Source organism: Botrytis deweyae, assembly GCF_014898535.1.
Source record: "Botrytis deweyae strain B1 chromosome Unknown BDEW_006, whole genome shotgun sequence".
NCBI lineage: Eukaryota > Fungi > Ascomycota > Leotiomycetes > Helotiales > Sclerotiniaceae > Botrytis > Botrytis deweyae.
The window spans coordinates 599,241-621,341 of record NW_024066213.1 but is presented as its reverse complement, the minus strand read 5'-3'; the positions used below and the strand labels follow the sequence as shown (position 1 = coordinate 621,341).

Genomic DNA, 22,101 nt, shown 5'->3' with positions numbered 1-22,101 from the left:
CTCGTGGGAATGAATCAATACACGTTTATTTCAAAACTCTGTCTTCTATTAACCTGTCTAGTTTGAGAAGTGCAAATAAATGCAACTCAAGCAGCTTAGACGACTGACATTGAAATTCAAGAGCTCCCTCCAAAAGGTGAACGACTCGGCCAAATCCGAGTCCTAGTCTTAAATCCCGTGATATCAAAAGCTCAACACGCATGATTATTCCTCTGCCAATCCATACATCTCTGTGGCTCTGTCGTTATATACATTCGACTTATGAGTCCCTCATGTCCCACTCGCCGATAACGCCATAACCTATAACCTGAATCCCAGTCATTCGTCCACAATATTGAATAGTGTGGATATTTGGTATAATGCTTCTACCCAAAGATTATTCAATAAGGGGCACTCGAGGGTGTAGTACTACTGCTGCCACGTAAATGTGACGAGGAGCCCTTGAAAAGGGATTGCCATACGAATGCTTCTCCCAGAAGCATATTGATATCAGTCTCCGTCCAGTTGCGAGTTGGTAGCGCTTGAAGAAACATCATAATCTCTTGGAAGTCCATCTTTAGTAATTTAGAGGACCATTTTACAAGAAATGCGAGGCACACATATAAGTGAAATTCTGAGAAACCTTGCTCCTCGGCCTAATTGTTCGTGTTAGTAGTGGAAAAGAAAGGGGGAATTTGTTACTAACCAAGTAAGTGTCCCACATTCTAATAGTATTCTGAACACTAATCTCCCGCATCAAAAGACAGTTCATCCATCGGAAACTAAATTGTATAAATTCAACGCCTTCTGCTTGGAGATGCTTGGCCAATGGCTCATCGATCCTTGCGGTTAGATCCCGAAGTGACGCCACTTGACGTTGAATCCCTGGCTGCGCAAAAATATAGTTATCCTGAATGCCATCCAAAAGTTTTGTTAAACACCAAAATGAATCTGCTTCAACTGCATCTAACACTGGTTTTGGGAGCTGCCCTGGATCCATGCCACTTTCTACATCTGAATCTGCGATATAGGTTGCGAGGAAAACCTGCCAGAATGGCGTGACAAGGTCATTAATGCCTTGAACATAACCACTTGCAGGATGGCGAATCGCCCAAACATATAGTATCCTTTCTAAAGATCGTTGTGTAGCTTCATAACTGTAAAGCTCCAAGTGAGGATTAGTTCGCGGAACGTCGATGCTGATCTGGTGCCAAATTGCTTCATCAAGTCCTCTGGCTTTGCCAGTGGGAGCAGAATTAGTGCCGCCTTTTTCGAAAGCTTGTCGTACCCCATCAAGATATTCCTTTCGTTTACGTTCCAGTGTGCCTACGCGTCTTTCGCTACTAGTCGGAAGATAACCAAGTAGGAGTTGCCACGACATCGCACGAACTTCTTCTGGTATTCCATTCCAAGAGGCATCTCTGAGTTCGGTCAAAGGTATCGAGGTAGCTTGTAATATCCTTTTAAATTTGTTTATTCGCGTTATCCGGGCTCCATGTGCTTCTACTTCTTTCGATGTGGCATTAGGTGGTACTGGAGGGTGATCTATTAGATGTAGAGAATTTGCCGGATCCCGGAGTATTTCTTTATATTGAGGCCGGAGTATCTTCCCTTCGCTCTTTTTTGCAACTGGATAACTTGGCGCTGGTCTTTCAATCGCAATGTCTGCACTGTTTGACATTCTTCGCGACCCTAAGCCCATTGCACTCGCCCCAAAACTAGAGCGCCACGGAGTGCTACTACCTTCTTCAACTGCGGTACCAGCTGACGCACTTTTCAGACGGCTCTGGTTCTTGCGCTTCTTGCTGGAGATACTTGGAAGGCCAAAATCATCTCCATCATCATCCTCATATCCATACTCGTCTTCTTCCTCCTCTTCATCATCTGCAGCCCAATCGTTATTGGTATGCGATATGAAATCTGTATAGGTTCTACGAGGTGGCGGGGACAATGTTGCCGGACCTCGTTGCGGTGGAGTATTGCTTCGATGCTTGTGCGAAGGGTTGGAAGGAGGCGTTCGGGGGCGTGAGGTGTTAGATAATGATCTAATCTCTAGGTTAGATGGTATTCTACAACACGATGACATTGTGAAACATGCAGGTTATCAAACTTCAGTATGTCGGCATGAGAGTATCCAGCTCCCACAACAAGCCCGGGTCCCGAATCGCTACTTTGCTTCTTAGGCGATGCATCACGGCGACCACTTGCTGTTCGGGCACGCCAAAAGGGAGATGATGATCTGTTCATGTCAGTCCCTGGGATTCATATCTCAAAACTGCAACTCAAAGCTTCTGCCAAGCGGGGCGCAAAGAGATCTCGATTGGAAACGTACTCAGCACGCTCTATAATGTGAGGTCAGTTATCAGTCAGATAAAGAGAATGTATCGCGCATAGTATAGCATGCAGAACTCTGCTCATTCTTCAAGACAGAGGGTAGGGGGGGGGGGGGGGGAAACTGACCAACCTGAACCATCTCCTACAATAGTGGCTCGAGTCAGCTGGATAATGCAAGCAACTTGGACATTGGCATTGCATACCTGTTGTACTGGTTTTTTGCTACCATTGGAAGAAGAGAACATCTTCACAACCCCTCATAGAATGGATGGCCTAGTTGCAATACTTTGTTTTTCATTCCTTTCGTAGTCTTTCTATATTTCGAAGTTCAATACTGTTCAATACTGTTCCTTTTGTTTGAATGTGGTATGGTATGGGTACATTGCGCAGGCTCAGGCGGGGAAAGCCCCGCTAGCTCAGAATTGGTACGCTAAAATCACACTAAGGCGGAACGGACCAGGGCGCGCCATGCTATCGATTCAAATGTTATTATTGGGTTTAAGGCCTTTCCTCCTTAGCAGACCTTCCATTTAGATATTGACTCTCTTGAATTGGAATCTCTATATCAATCTTTTTCTCTCGATTTACATCACTTACAATCTCCTTTCCATTTCCGCCTCAACCTCAATAACTCTCCCAACACACTTCTTGAATCTTCTAAACACTTCTAGTAACTTGCGATCAAGACTGCAGCCCTTTCGCAAAGCTTCTTCATCGAGAAGCACACGAAACGGCAGTCGCGCATCGTTCTACACATTTACCTTGAATTGAATTGGATCAACTTATCTCACAGAAAACGGACAGACTCATCATGGCTGAAGCCGAGAATTTCGAGGAAGATCTCTTCGCTGACTTGTATGTACTATCCACCTTACACCTACTTTCCAAAATTTCTCTGGTCGCACCTCTATCAACACGTCGCAAAACATTCAGCTGATACATTGCATTAAGGTACACCGAAGATGACAACGCCGCAAATCCATCAGAGGCACTGGCTGAACCTACTGCCCAACCACCAGCCCCAACTACAGAAACCAAAGCTGAAATACAAGCCGAACAAGATATTGAACAAAATCCACAAAATGGAGATGGAGATGAAGATCAACAAATGTACAATGGTGAACAAGATGTGGATGAGGACATAGATTTCAATCTGGGAAGCGGAAATGGCAATGGGGGTGGTTATGATGCTCCTTCCACCAGGGATGAAGCACAAGGCCCAGGAATTAAGGAAGACGGGTAAGATTACAGATTTTTTCCTTTACACTTTATCATTGCTATTCTGCACATTTGCAATATGACTGTAGTCATGGAGCTCCGGGCTCAACTCACACCGAGCATGGTATATGGAGATCATGGATATGATGTGTTGGGATTGATGCAGAGGTCGAGATATGAGCTGGCAGCATATCTGGAAACTGGAGTTGTAATCATGAATGGAATCAAACGAGATGGAGACGGGTAAATTTGGATGGGAGCTTTCGGGGGTTTATGTGACTATGTGAAGGGGTCTTGGGGCGCTTGATCCAATATTATATCCTGCTTTGGCATTGGGTATTTACTTTGGACTGATTCAAGGCTAAGGGAGCATGGAGAGGGAATGGCGTTGGAATAAGCTCAGAGTCATTTGATTTGAGATAATTGGGTATACACACCACATGCATTCGCCATCCACAACGGCAATAGTCAAACCTGCTACTACTACTACTACTACTACTACTACTACATAGCCTATTGTCGATATAATCTTCATAGAGCCACAGACACAGATAGGCCATAGCCCATAGCTTCGACGCCAGTACCTAGCATCACGATAGCAAAAAAACGCGATTTTTTTTTGGATGTCTCATGGTGCCATCTGTTCTGTCGTTATTGCATGATTTGCAGGCAATGTTAGACGGTTATTGCTTGGGTGTGTACCTGGCGTTAACATCATGCTGGAAATGTCGAAAGCTCCATCAAATGCCAGATGTGGTCCCTTAAACCCCAACCCACCCTTGCTCCTTCGCCTGCAGCCCAGTTACAAACTATTTTTCCAGTCAACAATCGAGAAAGGATGTCATCTCGTCCCCGAGATGTGAAACAGCCCAGGAGAAAGCACTGTTGCACTGATTGCTTTGAAGATAACTAATATGGAGCGACTTCTTTGCCTGTTCTCATTGTCGCCATATGAATTGATAAGTATAGCCAGAATGCTAACTTTTTCCTGCTTAGTAAAATGTTCATTGGTGGATTGAATTGGGAAACGACAGATGGTGAGAAGGCCAAATATCATAGTTACGCTTAACCCCTGTATGACAACTAACTTTAGATTATAGAATCATTGAAGGATTACTTCTCACAATTTGGTGAAGTGCTTGAATGTACTGTTATGAGAGATGGTGCCTCTGGTCGATCTCGAGGATTTGGATTCCTGACATTCAAAGATGCCCGGACTGTCAATATTGTCATGGTTAAAGAACATTACCTTGACGGCAAAATAGTAAGACCCGATCTCAAAACTTTTAACAATTCTTTACGCTCTTATCCTTCCAAATTTCTCCCCATGGCTTCAAAAGGCACTCACTCACATTCAACTTTTAAGATTGATCCCAAACGCGCTATTCCCAGAGATGAGCAAGAACGTACAAGCAAGATTTTCGTTGGTGGTGTCAGTCAGGATGCTTCCGAACAAGATTTCAAAGAGTACTTTACACAATTTGGACGAGTTGTAGATGCCACTCTTATGATGGACAAAGACACTGGTAGACCGCGAGGATTCGGATTCGTCACATTCGATAGTGAAGCCGCTGTTGAGGCATGCTTGGAGGCTCCACTCGAAATTCATGGAAAGCCAATCGAGGTCAAGAAAGCCCAGCCTCGAGGCAACATACGAGAAGAGGAAGAAACCAGGGGACCACGAGGCAGTCGATTCAAGAAAGGAGGAAACGCCAATGACGAATTTCAGAGTTCTAATCAACAGCAACAAGGTGGTCAGATGAATGTCCCAGGTGGTATGACTCCTCAGTTAATGGCTCAATATTGGCAGCGCATGCAACAGTATTTTGCACTAATGCAACAACAAATGGCCATGGGAGGAGGACGAGGACAAATGCCAGGCGGGATGCCAGGTGGTATGAATCCTACCATGATGGCCCAAATGGCTCAGATGCAGCAAATGCAACAAATGCAGCAACAAATGCAAGGGGGAGGAGGTGCTGGCGCGCGTAGTCAAAGTCCTCAAAGTCCAACGGCTGGAATGGCGGCAATGGCTAGTATGAATCCAGCTATGATGCAACAGATGCAGCAAATGCAACAAATGCAGATGCAACAGGCCATGGGTGGACAAGGAGGTAACTTTCCAGCAGGAGGTGGTAGTAATCCAGGTGGTCGAATGGGCACACCTGGCTATAATGCCTATGAACAAGGTCTCTTCGAGCAACAAAAATACGAACAACAACAAATGAGACGTGCTCAACGCGAACAATCTCAATATGGAGGTGGCGGTAGTGGGGGTGGATATGGAATGGGTGGAGGTGGTGGACCAACTTCTTGGGAGGGTATGTATGACGATGTTCCTCAACCAGGAAGTGGTGGTGGTGGCGGCGCTCGTGGTGGATTTGGTGGTGGAAGAGGTCGTGGAGGTGGAGGTGGAGGAAGTGATAGGGGATCTGCTCCTCCTGCGGCGGCACCGAATGCTCCTGCTGGTGCTCCGACAGGTCCGAAGAATGCTGGAAAGCCTGGTGCGAACTACAGAGGTGGTGGAAGGGGTGGCAATAGAGGCTTTCATCCTTATGCTAGGGGATGAATGTGGCACTCAATGTCCCTTGAGTTTTCTGGGCCGAGGAGCGTCTCTACGAAAAGAGTCGCCTGAATCAATATTCTAGTGGTCGTCTAGCCATACATCAACTTAGACTCTTCGGCGCAGTCACATTATCTCAAGTACATTCAAAAATCGCATCTTTGCTTACCCTTGGTATCATTCTCGACGACTCTTTTCTCGTTTACTTCTTTCATTGTCATATTTTGACCTGTCAACCGGGGCCGCGGTGTTAAGGCTGAATAGTTCATGAAGAGCTTCAGAGTCTGATAATTATTCCACTACAAAATCATCGACATGGAAAAGATTGAAATGGGGCCAGTAATCCAATATCAAGCTTCCGTTATTGTATAAAAAAAACCAGAACATAACAAATGACTGGGAATAGAATTGAAAAACAGTTGCCATATGATTGTTGATTCTTCCTTGCATGTAATACTCTTATATTCTTTTATTTGATCAACAGTGACTTATTGAGTTTGGCTTTGTTAAACTCTTATTTGTCTGCTCTAGTTAACCTATTTCCCTGTCTTGAAAGGCTACCTAGGTACCTAGGCAGGCTACTTTTGGCATTCCCATGTTTGTGTTCAATTCGTAATTCGATTATACATAACTACCTACCTACCTAACAACAATAAAAGTCTATAATCGAATTATCTGTCTCGTGCAAAGTTGCAAACATTCACCGTGGAATAAATACTCAGTTCTGCTCAAAAGGCTGAAGATAATTAAAACAGTGTGGTGTTAGGTCAAGTTCCTACATGCTGAGTCAGAATTTAACTTTTCCTGCTGCGCCTACATAAGCCCTTAAATCGCCTTGATCAATAACACAAGTAATTCCATCAACATTCACAACATAATGTCTCTATCTTCGAGAACAGAGATCAAGTCGGCGTCGTTCCCTCAGTTTAACGATTTCCCCCCGGACATCCGCCAAATCGTATGGGAATACTGTATTCCCCTACCTAGGGTGGTTGTTTTAACTCAAGAACCCATCAAGACACCTGCAAATTCTGTGGGCGATATTTGGGCATTCAGGTCACAAACTCCAGTTCCTGACATCTTGTTTGTCAATCGAGAATCTTATAATATCGCAACAAGATTTTATGAGCGCACCTTCAAGAATGGATATCGCGAAGGCACCCACACTCTTCCCGAAACTTGGTTTGACTTCAAAAGGGATATTCTATACCTGCCTCAGCAACATGTAGCCGTCCAGCTCAGCGATTTCCTCTCTTCCCTTCCACGGTCAACTCATGGCAATCAAGATACAGGAGGCTTTAGCAGAGTAGAGAACCTTGCATTACCAATCAGGTGGTTGCCCAATTTTGCCCGCACTTCGGACGGCAGCATGCATCAATCCTTGACGAGATTACTAGGCACATTCGGTGGTGTAAAAAAAGTCTATTTTATAGCTGGTCAAGATCCCCCTCACCCTTGCACAGAGAACGACGTTGTTTTTCAGGATGGATGGCATCTTCCTTGCAGGTGTATTGAGATGTTTGAGATGTCAAAAGCGCGGGATACACCCCTTCTAGCTCCAGAACCATTTCCACCTTACTCTGTTGCAAGGTACATAGCTGAAAGCGAAAATTTTGTCGTGGATGAAAAACTACTAGATATTGAGAGGCAGAAATGGAATGATGATGTCGCAAGTAGCTCAAAGAGCTTCGCGACTAACGTTACAGATGAACGAGATGGACCTGACAAAAGACATTGGGAAATCCCTAGTTTTGGGACCAAAATATTGGTCAGTCGGTACTACCAGGAAAAGTTTGAGGCTCAAAGGCTAGAATATCTCAACATTATTGAGGAAAATGTGAAGAGACACAAGAATCACAAGCAAGGCGAGTGCAATTGCGGACCTGTGACCTCTCCAAACAGAGTATTCCAGGGGCAGCGATAGGTATTTAGAGGGTTATATGATTGTTGAGTCCCTGTCTTCGAGTGCTTGCCTCAATCTGCTTTCAGGTGATTATAACTCCACCATCGTTATCCAGCATCTGCACCTTCACTCTTGCTAGCTTCTTACTTTTCACATCGCCCACCATCACATCCTTTATAGGTGCGCCTTCCTATAGTGTTGTACTTCGTGCAACCTGGCGACCGCAACATTTAACAAATGAGGAAAGTGGCATAGACAATACGGCCAATAATCACAAAGCAAAGTCCCGAAGATAATGCACTAGATATCTAGGTACTGAGCCTGACCAAATTAGGGTTCAAAAATCGGAATATGAAGATTATGTCTGTCCAAGTCAAGAAGAGAGCGCGATGCAAGTGTTGACTATATTGATCTGGATAAAATCCAAATGGGGCGTTTGACTACCATCGACCACATCTCCCTTATTACTCCTCATACATGATCACGATTAGCGTCGAACCGTACTAACATACTCTGAGCAACAATGTCAACACAATATGACACGATTGGTGCCAATTATGACCTTTTTTGCGATCTTCCAATTCAGCAGATAAATCATGCAGCTATGATGGAACACCTTGGCCCCAGAGTTCAATCCAAACGAATTCTTGACCTTGCGTGTGGAACAGGCTTTTATATTTCCAAAATGTTGCATATGGGCGCTTCTCATGTGACTGCGGTTGATATCTCATCCGCCATGGTCTCTGCTTCTCAAACCAAGATTCCCGTTGAGATGAAAGATCATGTCACTTTCTGCACTGCAGATTGTGCTCAATCATCCATTTGGAATGAGGTCCAGCTTCGTGATCAAGAAGGAACTTTTGATATGGTTGTCGCAGCTTGGTTTTTGAATTATGCAGAAACGCGAGAGGAGATGCGGAGAATGTTTGAAAATATACATTTGGCTCTGAAGCCTGGAGGAATCATGATCGCATTGACTGTTAACGCGTCGATAATCGACAGTTTTCAACCAAATGACCCACTCAAACACAGAGAGGCAGATCTTGGTGCAGTCTATGATGTCATTGGGGTCGTCGAGGACGGATACAAGATGCTTCTTTCTAGTGTGGGAATGGGTGAGAACGACATCAGGTTCGAATTTTATTTCTTGCAAGAGAAGATTTATCGTCAGGCAGCAGCTGAAGCAGGCATGGGTCAGCTTGAATGGAACGTGGTATTCCCAAACGAAGAGCATCTTCAAATGCAGGTAAGCAAAGCTTCGTCTTTTATCGACCGAGTTCCTTTGGCTGATAAATGTTTTGGAGGGCCCGAATTTTTGGCAGCCATATTTGGATCGTCCTATAAGCGCCATTTGCTTTTCGAGAAAGCCAGAGGTGGAGCTTCGAGAACAATGTTCCATTGACATTAACTCGGGTTCGGAACTGCTAACATAGGTTGAATAGTCATCAATCTGTTTGACGAGCTCTGGCTTTCCCTCCCTTCCCAGTAGTTCTCAGATCCCTAGGCAGTGATAGATAGTAAGATCTTACCAATATAAAAAGATGACATTTCAGACAACATTTGCCTGAATATTATCGTTTTCGTTGTACAAAGCTATTTTGAGAACATCATCTCTTTTAAAGAAAATTAGCCATTGCATTTCATGCCTCGCTTGAAGAAAATATTAAGCGGTTTTATAAATTTTTGAACTGTTGAAATGATTTAGTATTTAACAGGGTAATTCAAGTCACTAGAAAACCAACTAAATATGAACATATTGAACTCCTAAGTGCGGAACTCTTACATAGGTAACATTAAGGAAATTTCTGACCACTTAGAGGGAGAATACGATGTAATGGAGAAACATGTGGGTTCCGTTTACAGCGCCCAATGAAATTATCAATAAGTCCTGAACTTATAAGCCAATGCCACTATCACCCCTAACTGTTGCTCTTTGTCCTTTCCAGCCATATCTTTAGCTGCCTTGTCAAACAGTCTCCATACCTCAATAAACTTATTGTCGCTATCTGGGCTAGTGCCAATGATTCTAAGGGCAGCTTTCATATTCTCATGGTTTTTGACATGTCGAAGATCATCAAGGGTCAAAGAGCTTGGTGCATCTGGATGACCCTTTTGCCGAGACATTTGCGTATGTATTGAAGCTAGTTGCACGCAGCAAATTACAAGAGCAGCAAGGCCAGCACCTAGAGCAGTTGCAACGGAGGACCCGGTCTGTGGCTGAAAGTTCTGGCTGGAGTCATCATCGAGCGAAGCATTTTCTGCGACTTCGTAGCCGGGGATAATAAAGTCCAAGTGTCTTATGTTCGGCACCCAGTCCCAAACATTGCCGTTGGGTTTTGCAGCGCCTATCTTAAACATTTTGGTGGGATTAGAGGCGGCGGGATAATCGTTGTCTTGATGCAATCCTTTGTCGGCTGCAGAACAGAACAGAAGAATCCCTGCTTTGACAGCACGGCGCACTGCCGAGTCAAATTTTTCTTTCTCCTCGCTATTGCTATCGGGTTGCTTGATTGTCCATGACATTGAAATTATTTGCACTTTACGATCTACTGCCGCATCGATTGCCTGTATTAAACCATGAATCAGCACGTGTAATTAAGTTTGATTGTAGTCATGGGAACACATAGTTGATCTCACCTCTGCAGCACTTCTTGCCCCGATTCTGGCCTTCTGCTCTTTGTGGTCGAAATGTGTTTCAAGCTTGATCACATAGATCTTGGCCATTGGGCATATGCGGACGATGTTCTTAGCCATCACAGTGCCATGACCTCTTTCCGAGATCCAATGCGACCGTATGCGGTTAGCATCCTTGTCTCCATAATCGAAGCTTTTGCCGTCAGATATTTTGCCGCGAAGTCGAGACTGAAGAACGTCTACACCGTCATCTATTAGTGCGATTTCTACGGGCTGCTTGAGAGCTTCCTGTTGCTGAAGTTTTTGTTTCACCGTCCAGGACCAGACGTTTTGGAACACATCTTTGAATTCATCCATACAATTGAGCCATCTATGAGGTTGTAGGACGTGTTCTTGCTTCATCTCGGAGGCTGCGAAACTCATGGTGAGTAGTCGTCTATTTTGGCCATCTTCATCACTACGCTTTACCTGGATGATCCTAGGCTGAATAGAGTGTGGCACTGGCTGTTCAACAGGTAATGAAAAAGTTCTCTGCTGTTCAGCACTCGATGTGCTACTATTAAGTCGATCGCAGAAGCTATCAATCTTCTTTTGCATGCGACTGTGGCTTTCCAGATCCTACACACATGCAGCTTAATAATCTTGCGATTCGAGAAAGTAGGATAAGGGAAGGCTAACCTGTTTGACATGAAGATGAACCTTTGTCAAATCCTCCAACCTTCTCAGTCCTTCTGGCTCGCTCCAGCCTCTAAGCACAGCGTTGTTTCCACTCCATTGGAGATGAACCTCCCTTAATTTCTTACTCGATGTCCATATTGTCTCTGGGCAAAGGTCAACCTTGCGCCAATCCAAAATTTCGACATCATATCCTTGAAGAGCCTTTTCGATCGCTTCGTCGCTATGGGCGGGTGTGTTAGAGTCGTCGACAATGACCTTTAGGATACGTTTTACTCCTTTATCTTTCAACCATTGAAAAAAAAACATCATATCACAGCGTCCATTGCCATCCCCAGTAGATTTATCCAAAGCATACGGATAGTCTGGTGCCGGATGTACTCGAACATTTGGAAAAGCAACATATTGTAATACCGTATCCAGCTTTACATGCTCAAAACTCTCAATGAACTCTTCGGGGTCAATTTTCAATGGAGCCCCTAGATAATCGAAGCAAATGTGTCTTGCTATAGTCTATGTCAGTTTCATGTAACACAAGTGATGTATTCATATGGTGGACAAGCCGATTCAACAAAAGCCTGCAATATTTGGAAAGCTACAAATTTTTGAAGACCATCTTTCTGTTCCAAAAGACTAAGAAAATAAAACTTTGTTGTTGTGTTTTAACTTAGATAATTGGAGGTGTGCTTGAGCGAAGTTTGATTGAAAAACAAGAAATTCAAGAATATAAATACCTTTTGTACTTTTTCCATAGAGACGACTGGCTGCAGTTTCCGGACTCCTCGTTCGCAAGTAGTGTAAGTGCAACATCTCCCGAATCTTTTCAGCACTTTCTTCTGTGACGGCTTGCTCTTCCACCTTCCCAGACCTCATCTTGGAGCTCTCTCTGGACACCTCAGTATTCGAGATATGCGCAGGCATAGTCGATGAAACTTTCAAGTCAGCTGATACAGTTACATTCGGGACCTGGTTTGTTTGTAACGGTGTGTTTTGCATCTGAATTGGTTTTCCATTTGTTTCGGTAGTTAAATTTGTGCCACGCCATTTGAAGGCAAGATCTTCTCTGGTCCTTCTCTCGTTTGGCAACGGAGCCATTTGTTTTGGGCCATCATATTCCTTGGGAATTTTCGGCTGCGGCAGAACCGTCTCTTTCGTTGGCGGCGTCCATTCTGCTAGTCGCTCACCAGTAATTTTCCCGCTCTTTTTGGAAGAAATGTATTTTTCCCGGGTACTTTCATGATATCCATATACTGAGAAATAGTCGGGCTTGTTTCCTAGCTTATCCAAAGCAGAATCGCCACACTCAATCAGCCTACGAATAATCTCAAACTGGGAATGCGTGCAACGCTCGTATTCAACCGCATAATGGAGAGGAGTGAATCCTTTTGAGTCTTGCGCTTTCAGCGCATTTTCCGTCGTTTTCTCGATTAGATTTAAAATGATATCCACTGGTAACTTATGTCGAATGGCCGCGGTTAAGCAGTTTTCTGAGCGCTCGCTGCATTGCATCCCCAGTGCGTCTACAAGGGCATCTTGGACTGTGGGCGATTTATCTTTGTTTTCGCACATGTATGCTACGAGTTTAGCATCCTTTCTCGAAATAGCTGCGTACAATGGATTGCTCTCGCTCCCAGTATAATCCCTACTCACTAGAAGCCTCGAGTACTCTTCAGGATACTTGGCCGTCAGTTTCGAGATGAGTGACTTCGTAGAGCTATTAGTAGGTCCATCCCAATATGCTAAAACATGTAAGAGATTTTTGTTATCGTCGACTAGTTTTTCTATATACCTGCTGTACTTGTCGAAAAACTTCTTGCGCTCCTCTCTCTTGCCTAATTTGAGTTTCCCAGATTTGATAATTTGTAAAATCTCATCGAAGGCCGTCTTTACTGGATCTTGCGCGATAGGAATATCATCATAGTCATCATCTTCCACCTCTTCCTCGTCTTCAGAGTCGTCTGAATTGTCAACATTCAGGATACGACGCCCATTATCCCCGGTTGATTTTCGTGTCAATGGACGCTCTTTTTCCGTCGATTCAGATAGTTCTGCAGTCATATTGTAGGCTGTCCAATTTATAGGCTTGGAATTTGTTCATTTGAAGGTGCATTTCTTGAACCTTTGAAAGGGCCTGCGGAGATTGAAAGTCTCCAGCCTCATGGTTCCCGCCCCCAATTCGTCACCCCTTCCAAGCAAGGGTCATTTTGGGCCGCATAGAAAACCCTGATCTATCGATGCCGGCTATAAGTAGGAATTGTAACCTCTTTCTCTGATTCGTTAAACTTTTCATCAGGTGCACGAGAAAATTGCTGATTATGCACAAAGTTTATGGAATAATCTTCTCTGCCCACCTAGATAGTTGATATCGTGTGCAATGCACACAGAACACGAAATTCGGAGGGGCCCGCTAGGAAGCAAGAGAGCGCACTCCGCGCACCCCCTCTGCCCCTCTGCCCCACCCCCCCCTCACCGGCACCATCCTCGATCACAATCCTATAATCAGATTTCCAATAATTATAAACTGTACTCTGAAACTCTTTCACTACTACATATAATACTTTATACTAATGTAGCGTTTCAGACACAAGCTGTAATCAGAATGGCATATGAAGAATGAGTAAAGCCGGACGATAGAGCCCATCAATTGAGCATGAGACTGTTGTCCATCCATGCTTATTCTATTTATTCCAATGCAAAACATCAGGAAACCAGAAGTCTAAGAAATCTTAAATTCTAGTTTACAGTTGACAATATCCTGTGGGAGAAAAAACACACAAACAACTTATTAAGCAGAGACTTGAAAATGTCTAGATCAATTACAGTGATGGCATTAGTTGCGAGTTTTGTTGATAGTTTCGGACTGTCACGTGACTCCACCGCTGCCCACTAGACTGCTGACTCGAGAATCAGTAGTGGAAGTTCAGTTTGGATCATTATTGGAATGCATAACTATGATAAATTCAACATTTTCACGATCATATCCGTCTTGATCAGCCTTCATATTTCAATTCCCATCCTAAGCTGCTTATAAATCGTTGCTCATCTCTGTTTCACAACACCTTCCTGTTTCAACTGGGTCACAAATGTGATATCGGTGACTAGATCTAGATCGAAATCGCAAAGGTTCTCTAAAGCCATCTCATAATTCATCATTTTGTTTGTGGGCATCAATTTCGGATCGAACAATACAGGATCGTCCTTCGCCTTTGCCCCGAAGACCCTTTCTAGACCACTCATAAAATCCACCTCGGCCTTGACCTCCACGATGCACTTGAAAGGATCATTATGCTTCCGCTTCAGCAAAATCCCTACTTGTATCGAAGACGGCACACCGGTTTTTCGAGCGCCATTCTCTATCAAGCTCCAAGAAGCACAGTTATCGGGCCCATAATCAAATCCTATGAGATCGATAGAACCAACAATAGTCGTAGAATCAGTTATGTCAGCAATCGTTTTCTTCTCCCACGTAAATTCCGCATTTGCTTCTAGACCTAAAGCGCCTCCTCCTGCGTTGACTTTGCCTCCTTTGCTGGTTTCCTCATTGTGAGTCGTTTCCACCATTCCAAATCGTCCATCTAATGATATAGCCACAACCTCTGGTCGAGCTCCACCTGGCTTCATGCCTGTGAACTTAAGTGAGATATTGGCGCTAGCTACTCGACGTGAACGTTTTCGAGGGTCAATTCGTAAGAGAAGAACGAGAAGGGTACCATAAGTATTGTTATTCTGCTCGAATTTCCCATGCACAATGTCCACACATGTGCACTTGATATCAATGGCCCCTTTTCGATTGATAATGTTCTTCCTTTGCCACGGATCGGAAGGATCATTTTTGGTGTGAAAGCCGCTGTTCTCGTCACCTGTTAAAAACATTTCGATATCGAAGGATGGGAGCTTGGGCTCTCCGAGACTAGAGCTTCCGATTTCTGACGCCATTCTATTAAAAATGAAATGCTTTTTGCTGCGAGTAGCCATGAAAATTGAAAAGAAAAATTGAAAAATCTCGAGGCTGAGAAGGGAAAGCTTATCTTCTATCATCTTATGATTCGCGAAGCAAAGGTTGCTTTCAATGCCTCCCAGTTTCTGAAGGATCCACGTCATTCATCTGCACGACCTAGTCTTCGATGCCTCAAAGATCTCCCAATTAGGAGAGCCTAATGTAACCTAGGCACCATCCACAAAGACGCTCCATCACCCAAAGTTGTTCGCCTCTTCCATCTTTGAATTTCTTCATCTAATTATTACACTGAATGGCGGAGAAGTCCATTTTTACCATTAATAATGTCAGAGACGACTGTCGCAGTTCACTGCCCAGGTGAAAATGTGGCTGACACCAGTGTGGCCGCATCACCAAAAATATTTGGCTTGACAATCAGTGAAGCATCCACCAGTACACCGGCGGAATATGAGTACGTTTTTGAAGTATCCGGCTCACCGTTGTCATTTGCTTACCATATATCTGACCAGTATTGTCGCTGTGCACGGTCTTGGAGGCGATTCTAGATATACATGGGGAAAGCCTTCTGGTGAGGGCACGTGGTTCAAAGATGCCTTGTTTCCAAACACTAATGTGCGGGTTATGACATATGACTATGACCTAGAAGGTATCGCAGAAACCATTTACACCAGGAAGGGGATTCTTAACGAGGCATCAAAGCTTTTGAAAAGTCTTGTAGATTTGAGGAAATCGGTTGTGTCAGAAAATGTTTGTCTAAGAGATTGATACATATTGAAAATCCGTTCTTACGTATCTAGGCTGTTACCGAAGGCGGTTCAGATGGTGCTCCTGAATTGGAGGCCACCAGACGTCCTCTTATTTTTGTTGGACATAACTTGGGTATCATTATTATCAAACAGGTAGGACCAGAGATTTTTTCTCCAGCTTGATTCTTGATGAGCGCTGTTAGCATCAGTAAACGAAGAACCTGACACCGTGCTATCAAATGAATTGAGTTTCTTCAATATAGTTCGATCTGACATCCGTACTAGGCTCTCGTTCTTGCTGGCTTTGATCTTTCAAATGATGAAAGTATTAGAACGTCGACTGTAGCCATGGTAGGTAGCTGAAGTTGTGGCTCTCACCAGATCAAAAAATGCTGATCAATTTTAGATCTCTTTTAGTGCACCACATCGACATCGATCCTTTGAGGATATGGAAAGATCTATTGCTAAATTGTTTTTAAAAAATGGCGGATCGCATCTACAGAACTTCATGGCCGCTGTCAACGGACTTTCCCGAGCAATTGTTGATATCAACAGCTTGTTTGTCTATTCTAAAGTAATCATTCATATCCGACTGATAAACGTCTTCTCCTCGTCCACGGATCATGTATTGCAAGTAAGTTAGGCTCTACATCAGTTTTGTTATCCAAGAACTCCACTCAAGAACAGTTGGCTAATCATATAGGTATTTGACGAGTTTATGTCAACGATGGATGTTCCCTTTGAACGACGAATAGGGATTGATCGTCCTGAAAAAGAACTTCCTTGTAGCTCAAAGGATCACAGCCAGATTTCTGAAGGTGTTCTTGATTTCATTTCGTATTCTCCGGATTTTGATTCTCCTCTTTCTCGTTGTCTGAAAATTATGCTATCACAAGCTTCTCCCGTATACTCTCCCAGTGTGGCTGACGATCTCTCGATCTCTGAGGATCTAACCTGGATTGCTGGAAATACAAATTTCCAAGAATGGTTGAGCGCCAAAAATTCGAATATTCTCCATATGCATGGCAATTTTGATGTTTCTCGGTTTACGAAGTTCCTTACACAGCAAATTGAATCCTGGAAAGATGCACCAACCGACACCTCTGTTCTTTATTTTGCATTCAGAAAGCATGACTCACGGTACAACAATTTAAAGTCTATGTTCTACACGTTCTTGGCACAATTAATTAGTCACTATCGCGAGTGCTCTCCTGGCCTTAACAACAATCTTGAAAGATTCCTGAATTTCCATAGCTGGACCAATCAACATCTACTAAATTTCATATATTTTCTGCGCATCGGAGATTCGATAGACAATGTGAGGTTCATTATCAACGGAATAGACGAGTGCGAAGAAGATTGTGGGTGGTTTTTGGCCAATCTCGCATTTATTTCCAAAACTTCTGAAACTCCATTCAAGGTTATTGTCACGAGCAAAATCCATCAGCCAATTCTGTCCAAATGTTTAACTATAAATATGGATCAACACAAGTCCAATTCAACTCCTCAGCTGAAAGCACCATCTGCAGTAGCACATGCATTATTACGATTGTTTCAGGAGCGCCCAAAGTATTGTGGTCTCGAAGCTTCGCTAAGAGAGATACTCAGTCAAGCTAACGAAGACTACGTGTGTCATTTGATTTTAGACTGGCTTAGGTTTAAGCCTCATTCAACAACAAAATCATGCTTGAAAGAAATTTTGCGAAATCTGTCGGTTGTCACTCCAGAACATATCCTCACAGTAATCATGCATTCGGTGCCTGCATGGAGACAGCCTTGGGCTCAAAAGATCCTCCAATGGGTAACCTACTCCCACCATCCTCTGACAATCTGGGAGCTTCGGGGGGTTAACGTTAATCTTGATGCGGAAGTTTTAGATCAGGAGGAATGCACGGTGGAAGAACTTATGGAAAAGCTTCATGAGACATTTGGTGGCATATTTGTCGTAGAGAACAACGAAGTTTCATATCGTCACCCATTTATAAGACACTTCTTTACGACTTTGGCTCCTACAAATGCATGGTTTTATAGCGGGAGCCGAGTAAGATCTCACAAGAATATTGCAATCTTCTGCCTTGGGTACTTGTCTTTAATCGAATCTCAAAAACGCGCAGCAGCGTTCTATCGTGTCGATCTCCATGGAGGTCCGCACGTATGTCCAGTATCTGATTTCAGACATGATCTTATCTCATACGCCACGATTCAATGGCCAACTCATTGCAAGGTTGCTATCTCAGAAGGACTAGAATCAAGTGATCTACTTGTTGCGGTTGAGACGTTTCTAGGCCAAACAGAGACCAGGGATATTTGGGCGGAGACCTACCACATTCTATCGCATCCTATTACAAGGCCCAAAGCCCCTCTATCAACAGCTATCGTGATTCTGAGCTCACTAGGACTCAATACACTTATTGCTCCGATAATCGATAAAAACAAATACTCACAAGATCTACATAATGAATACGATGCGGCCTTGGTCGAAGCAGCGCGTCATGGTCATGAGGATACTCTAGAAATTCTTTTAAACAGCTTCAGTCCGACCAAACCTACACTTGAACTATCAATTCACTCAGCGGACTACCGCGTCTTATTTACTCTTCTTAAATGTACCTCGAGTTTATCTGACAAATATGATTATTCTACCGAACTTTTGTGCAGAGCGGCTTGGCTCGGACTAGACGATGCCGTAGAATTTCTCATCGGAAAAAGTGTCGCAGTTGATTTCGAGCCGCTTCCTAGAATGTCACCCCTCTGTCTTGCTGTACGAATGACTCACGGACGGGTGGTCAAGTTGCTAATATCCGCAAATGCAGATCTCAATTGGTCATCAAACGGTGCCCCTCCATTAACTATAGCGTGTTCCATTGGGAGCCTCGAGTCGATTAAGTTACTTTTAGGAGCTAAAGCAGATATCGACTGTAGAGACGATACTGGCTGGTCGGCGCTCCAAACCGCAGCCGTCTATGGCCATCATGAAATCGTCCAGGAGTAAGTAATGAGATTCCTCAGAAGACAAGCAGTTGTGCTAATTCTCATGTTAGACTTTTGAGAGCGGGGGCCGACAAAAGTTATCCGGGTGACGAAACGCAGTCCTTAAGCATAGCATTGAGAAATGAGTTTCCCAAATGTTCTCGTGCGCTTGTGGAAGCTGGGGCTCCTACAACAGCTTCGGAAGGCTCTCGCCCTCCATTGTGGTTTGGCGTTGAGGATTTAAATAAAGAAATGTGTGAGCTCTTGCTCAAATATGGAGCAAATCCGAACTGGAAAGCTGGGTCGGATCATGCACCAATTTTGACTAGAGCTGTTCAGTGTGGTGGGAATGTTGAGTTGGTTAAATTGCTCTTGGATAACGGAGCCGACGTCAACGTGGTAGACGAATCCTCCTCATCGAAGAAATCTGTGATTTCAACAGCTGCAGAGTTTGGTTTGACCGATGTCGTAAAAATCCTTGCTGAAAGAAATGCGGACGTCAATGTCTCAGGAGATGAGGGCGTCACCCCAATTTATCTCGCAGCCCGCTTCAACAAACCGGAAACTGTTCAACTACTATTGGATTTAGGAGCTAACCTTGAAATGGATGAAAAGTTGAATGAAGGGTGGGGCCCTTTGCTCGTTGCATACGACTTTGTTGAAGTTGTGCGTATTCTCCTAAGAAATGGTGCTGATATTACTCGAACTTCCACTAGTGGAAACATACTTTTTCTCGCCAGCGGAAACAATCACATTGATGTCGTAAGAGTTTGTCTGCAATATAAGCCGGACTTGAATATCAGGCATCACCACGCTGCGGCCATGTACTACGAGGGCGCTACAGCTTTGACGGCTGCAGTAAGCGGAGGACACACCGAAATTGTAAGGCTCTTACTTGAGGCTGGCGCAAATCCCAATCAGCGAGGTTCCTTGAATAAATGCCCTTTGCAATATGCATTTACGAACGAGGCTTCCTCTGACGGGCCTTTGCGAGCTTTACTTGAATATCGTCCTGATTTGGATCTCGTTGACGATGATGGGAATACTGCGCTGCATTGTTTAAGAAGAACGACTCCCTTGACCTGGGTCAAACTCTTGGTGAATGCGGGAGCCAGTATAGAGATCTGCAACAAAAAATACATGACCCCTTTAGGCATCGCAATTTTACGTCACAATACCGAAATTGTTGAATATCTCCTCTATAAAAATGCACAAGTCAATCTTACGGGTGGAACTTTTGGCACACCGCTTATTATTGCTTGTTGGACTGGCGATTTACCCCTCATAAAGCTTGTGGTAAAGAAAGGGTCTGGGATTGATGTAGATTTAGCAAGTCCGAATTCGTATGGTACAGCTTTACAGACTGCGTGTCGCAGCCCAAAATCTCCAATTAGTAATGAATTTCCCTTAGTATCATATCTCATCGATGATGCTAAGGCGAACATTAACGCATCCGGCGGAAGAATAGGATATGCAATCAATTCCGCCTGTCTTCACAACGATTCTTCACTTGTCAAATTTCTATTGGACAAAGGAGCGGATTCGGATGTTGCAGATTGGATGGGCCGAAAACCGATTCACCTCGCAGCTCTCCGCACAATCGATCATTTCAATCTACTCGCCGATGACAAGTTTATCGAGGCAGAAGACCAACTAAAAAGAATACCATTGCACTATGCTGTACTTAGTGGCAAAATTGATTTGGTCACAATGGTACTTGAGCGCTCGATAGCCTGCCTAGGCCCAGAAGTTGTCAATTACCCTGACTGTGACAACTGGACACCCCTCATGTGGGCTGCTAGAATTTGTGGAAGATGGGATACAACACCAGACGGCCAACCTGAAATTATCAAGCTCTTATTGTCGAATGGCGGGAATCTTTGGGTGAAGGGGGAGGGACTTGATCGCGAATGGTCCCCTTTAAAGGTCGCTCGATATTACGGAGCTAGTGAGGAAGTTGTAAAACTTCTGACACCGGATGCCCTATCCCCAGATGGTGAGAAATGGGTCAGAAAACATCATACTTCAAGGAAAGCTTCCGTGCAACCTTCTAGATGGTGTGACGGATGTCTGCTGGTAAGTTTCAGAATTTTACTCATTTTAACTCACTTGAGACAATAATCTTGCATCTACTGATAAAAAAATCACAGGGAATTGTGGGTACATGGTTTAAATGCCAAAGCTGCTGGAACTTTAATCTGTGTTTCAAATGCTACCGATCAAGAGACACTTTACAGCCTGATTGTTCGTTCGAGGAGCGTGGTACTGAATATGACCCTGAGCCCGAAGCCAAGCCCGAGATTAGAGAAAAGCCTCTTGAGTATGAGGACAACGCAAATGTTGCCGAAATTGAGAGTTCTGATGAGGAAAGTGAGGACGAAATATCAAGTAACGGTCTTACGGGAAGCAAAGATGATAGAAATGTGGTTGATTTAAAAGAAGATGATGACGATGAGGAAGAAGAAGATGACGATTCCGGTGAAAGTGACTGAGATTGATGGGTTGGTGGCGTATCTCACTTCAAGTTTCAGGTGTTTTCGATATTCTGCTCATGTACTTGATGTCATCATAGAACAGTTTCTTTCCTTTGAATTTCAAGACTTTGATATACATGGAGAAATTCCAACAAGGAAAACCAGTCCAAGTTAAGGTCGTGAAGAGACCGTCTTTTGAAGTTGCAGTTTTTTTCATACCATATTAGTATGATATCTAAATATCGATAATCTTCTCGACAACTGGAATCTCGATTTTGATTAAATACAAGATTGTCATTCAAAACTACACTTTACTATTATAAATCGAACTAACTATGAAATCCTACAGGCTCATCGATCATGTAGATCTTTTCATATCTTTTTGAATGACCGTTATATCAAGTTTCCATCTCTACCTATAGCTAGGTATCTGCTTCAAGTAGGCTCTAGCGAGATATATGTGTTGAACAGACAGACAGCCAGCATGAACTCGACGCAACGGAACAAAGCCCCACGCGTAATCTTTGACTATCTTATCATCGAAAAGGATTTCACTCCGTTCTCTATGCTCGTGGGTCATCAAGTACCATAGGATATTTCCACCATCTGCTTTCTCCACATTCGTCGTAAGTGCCCTTAGAATGCCA

The 22,101-nt window shown here is 43.8% G+C and overlaps 7 protein-coding genes across 7 annotated transcripts; 4 read left to right on the top strand and 3 right to left on the bottom strand.

Annotated features, from left to right (window-relative positions):
* Positions 1-380: 380 nt before the first annotated feature.
* Positions 381-2,558, bottom strand: EAE98_003399 (uncharacterized protein; the record flags this gene model as incomplete). The annotated part of the gene is made up of 6 exons (XM_038951019.1): positions 381-635; positions 686-2,024; positions 2,078-2,218; positions 2,312-2,321; positions 2,440-2,455; positions 2,517-2,558. 6 exons carry the CDS (start codon positions 2,556-2,558, stop codon positions 381-383), a joined length of 1,803 nt encoding a protein of 600 aa, XP_038812483.1.
* A 566-nt stretch (positions 2,559-3,124) lies between these two features.
* On the top strand, positions 3,125-6,100 carry EAE98_003398 (uncharacterized protein; the record flags this gene model as incomplete). Its single annotated transcript, XM_038951018.1, has 4 exons — positions 3,125-3,168; positions 3,265-3,552; positions 4,528-4,568; positions 4,632-6,100. 4 exons carry the CDS (start codon positions 3,125-3,127, stop codon positions 6,098-6,100), a joined length of 1,842 nt encoding a protein of 613 aa, XP_038812482.1.
* Positions 6,101-6,971: 871 nt separating this feature from the next.
* Positions 6,972-8,018, top strand: EAE98_003397 (uncharacterized protein; the record flags this gene model as incomplete). The annotated part of the gene is made up of 1 exon (XM_038951017.1): positions 6,972-8,018. The coding sequence occupies one exon, from the start codon at positions 6,972-6,974 to the stop codon at positions 8,016-8,018; it is 1,047 nt and encodes a 348-aa protein (XP_038812481.1).
* A 502-nt stretch (positions 8,019-8,520) lies between these two features.
* EAE98_003396 (uncharacterized protein) lies at positions 8,521-9,581 on the top strand (the record flags this gene model as incomplete). Its single annotated transcript, XM_038951016.1, has 2 exons — positions 8,521-9,243; positions 9,302-9,581. The coding sequence occupies 2 exons, from the start codon at positions 8,521-8,523 to the stop codon at positions 9,428-9,430; spliced, it is 852 nt and encodes a 283-aa protein (XP_038812480.1). The 3' UTR covers positions 9,431-9,581.
* Positions 9,582-9,722: 141 nt separating this feature from the next.
* On the bottom strand, positions 9,723-12,875 carry EAE98_003395 (uncharacterized protein; the record flags this gene model as incomplete). The annotated part of the gene is made up of 4 exons (XM_038951015.1): positions 9,723-10,562; positions 10,635-11,249; positions 11,310-11,812; positions 12,041-12,875. The coding sequence occupies 4 exons, from the start codon at positions 12,873-12,875 to the stop codon at positions 9,876-9,878; spliced, it is 2,640 nt and encodes an 879-aa protein (XP_038812479.1). The 3' UTR covers positions 9,723-9,875.
* A 1,470-nt stretch (positions 12,876-14,345) lies between these two features.
* Positions 14,346-15,242, bottom strand: EAE98_003394 (uncharacterized protein; the record flags this gene model as incomplete). The annotated part of the gene is made up of 1 exon (XM_038951014.1): positions 14,346-15,242. One exon carries the CDS (start codon positions 15,240-15,242, stop codon positions 14,346-14,348), a length of 897 nt encoding a protein of 298 aa, XP_038812478.1.
* A 345-nt stretch (positions 15,243-15,587) lies between these two features.
* Positions 15,588-21,472, top strand: EAE98_003393 (uncharacterized protein; the record flags this gene model as incomplete). Its single annotated transcript, XM_038951013.1, has 8 exons — positions 15,588-15,715; positions 15,774-16,011; positions 16,062-16,163; positions 16,296-16,361; positions 16,417-16,644; positions 16,714-18,998; positions 19,052-21,056; positions 21,131-21,472. The coding sequence occupies 8 exons, from the start codon at positions 15,588-15,590 to the stop codon at positions 21,470-21,472; spliced, it is 5,394 nt and encodes a 1,797-aa protein (XP_038812477.1).
* Positions 21,473-22,101: the final 629 nt, after the last annotated feature.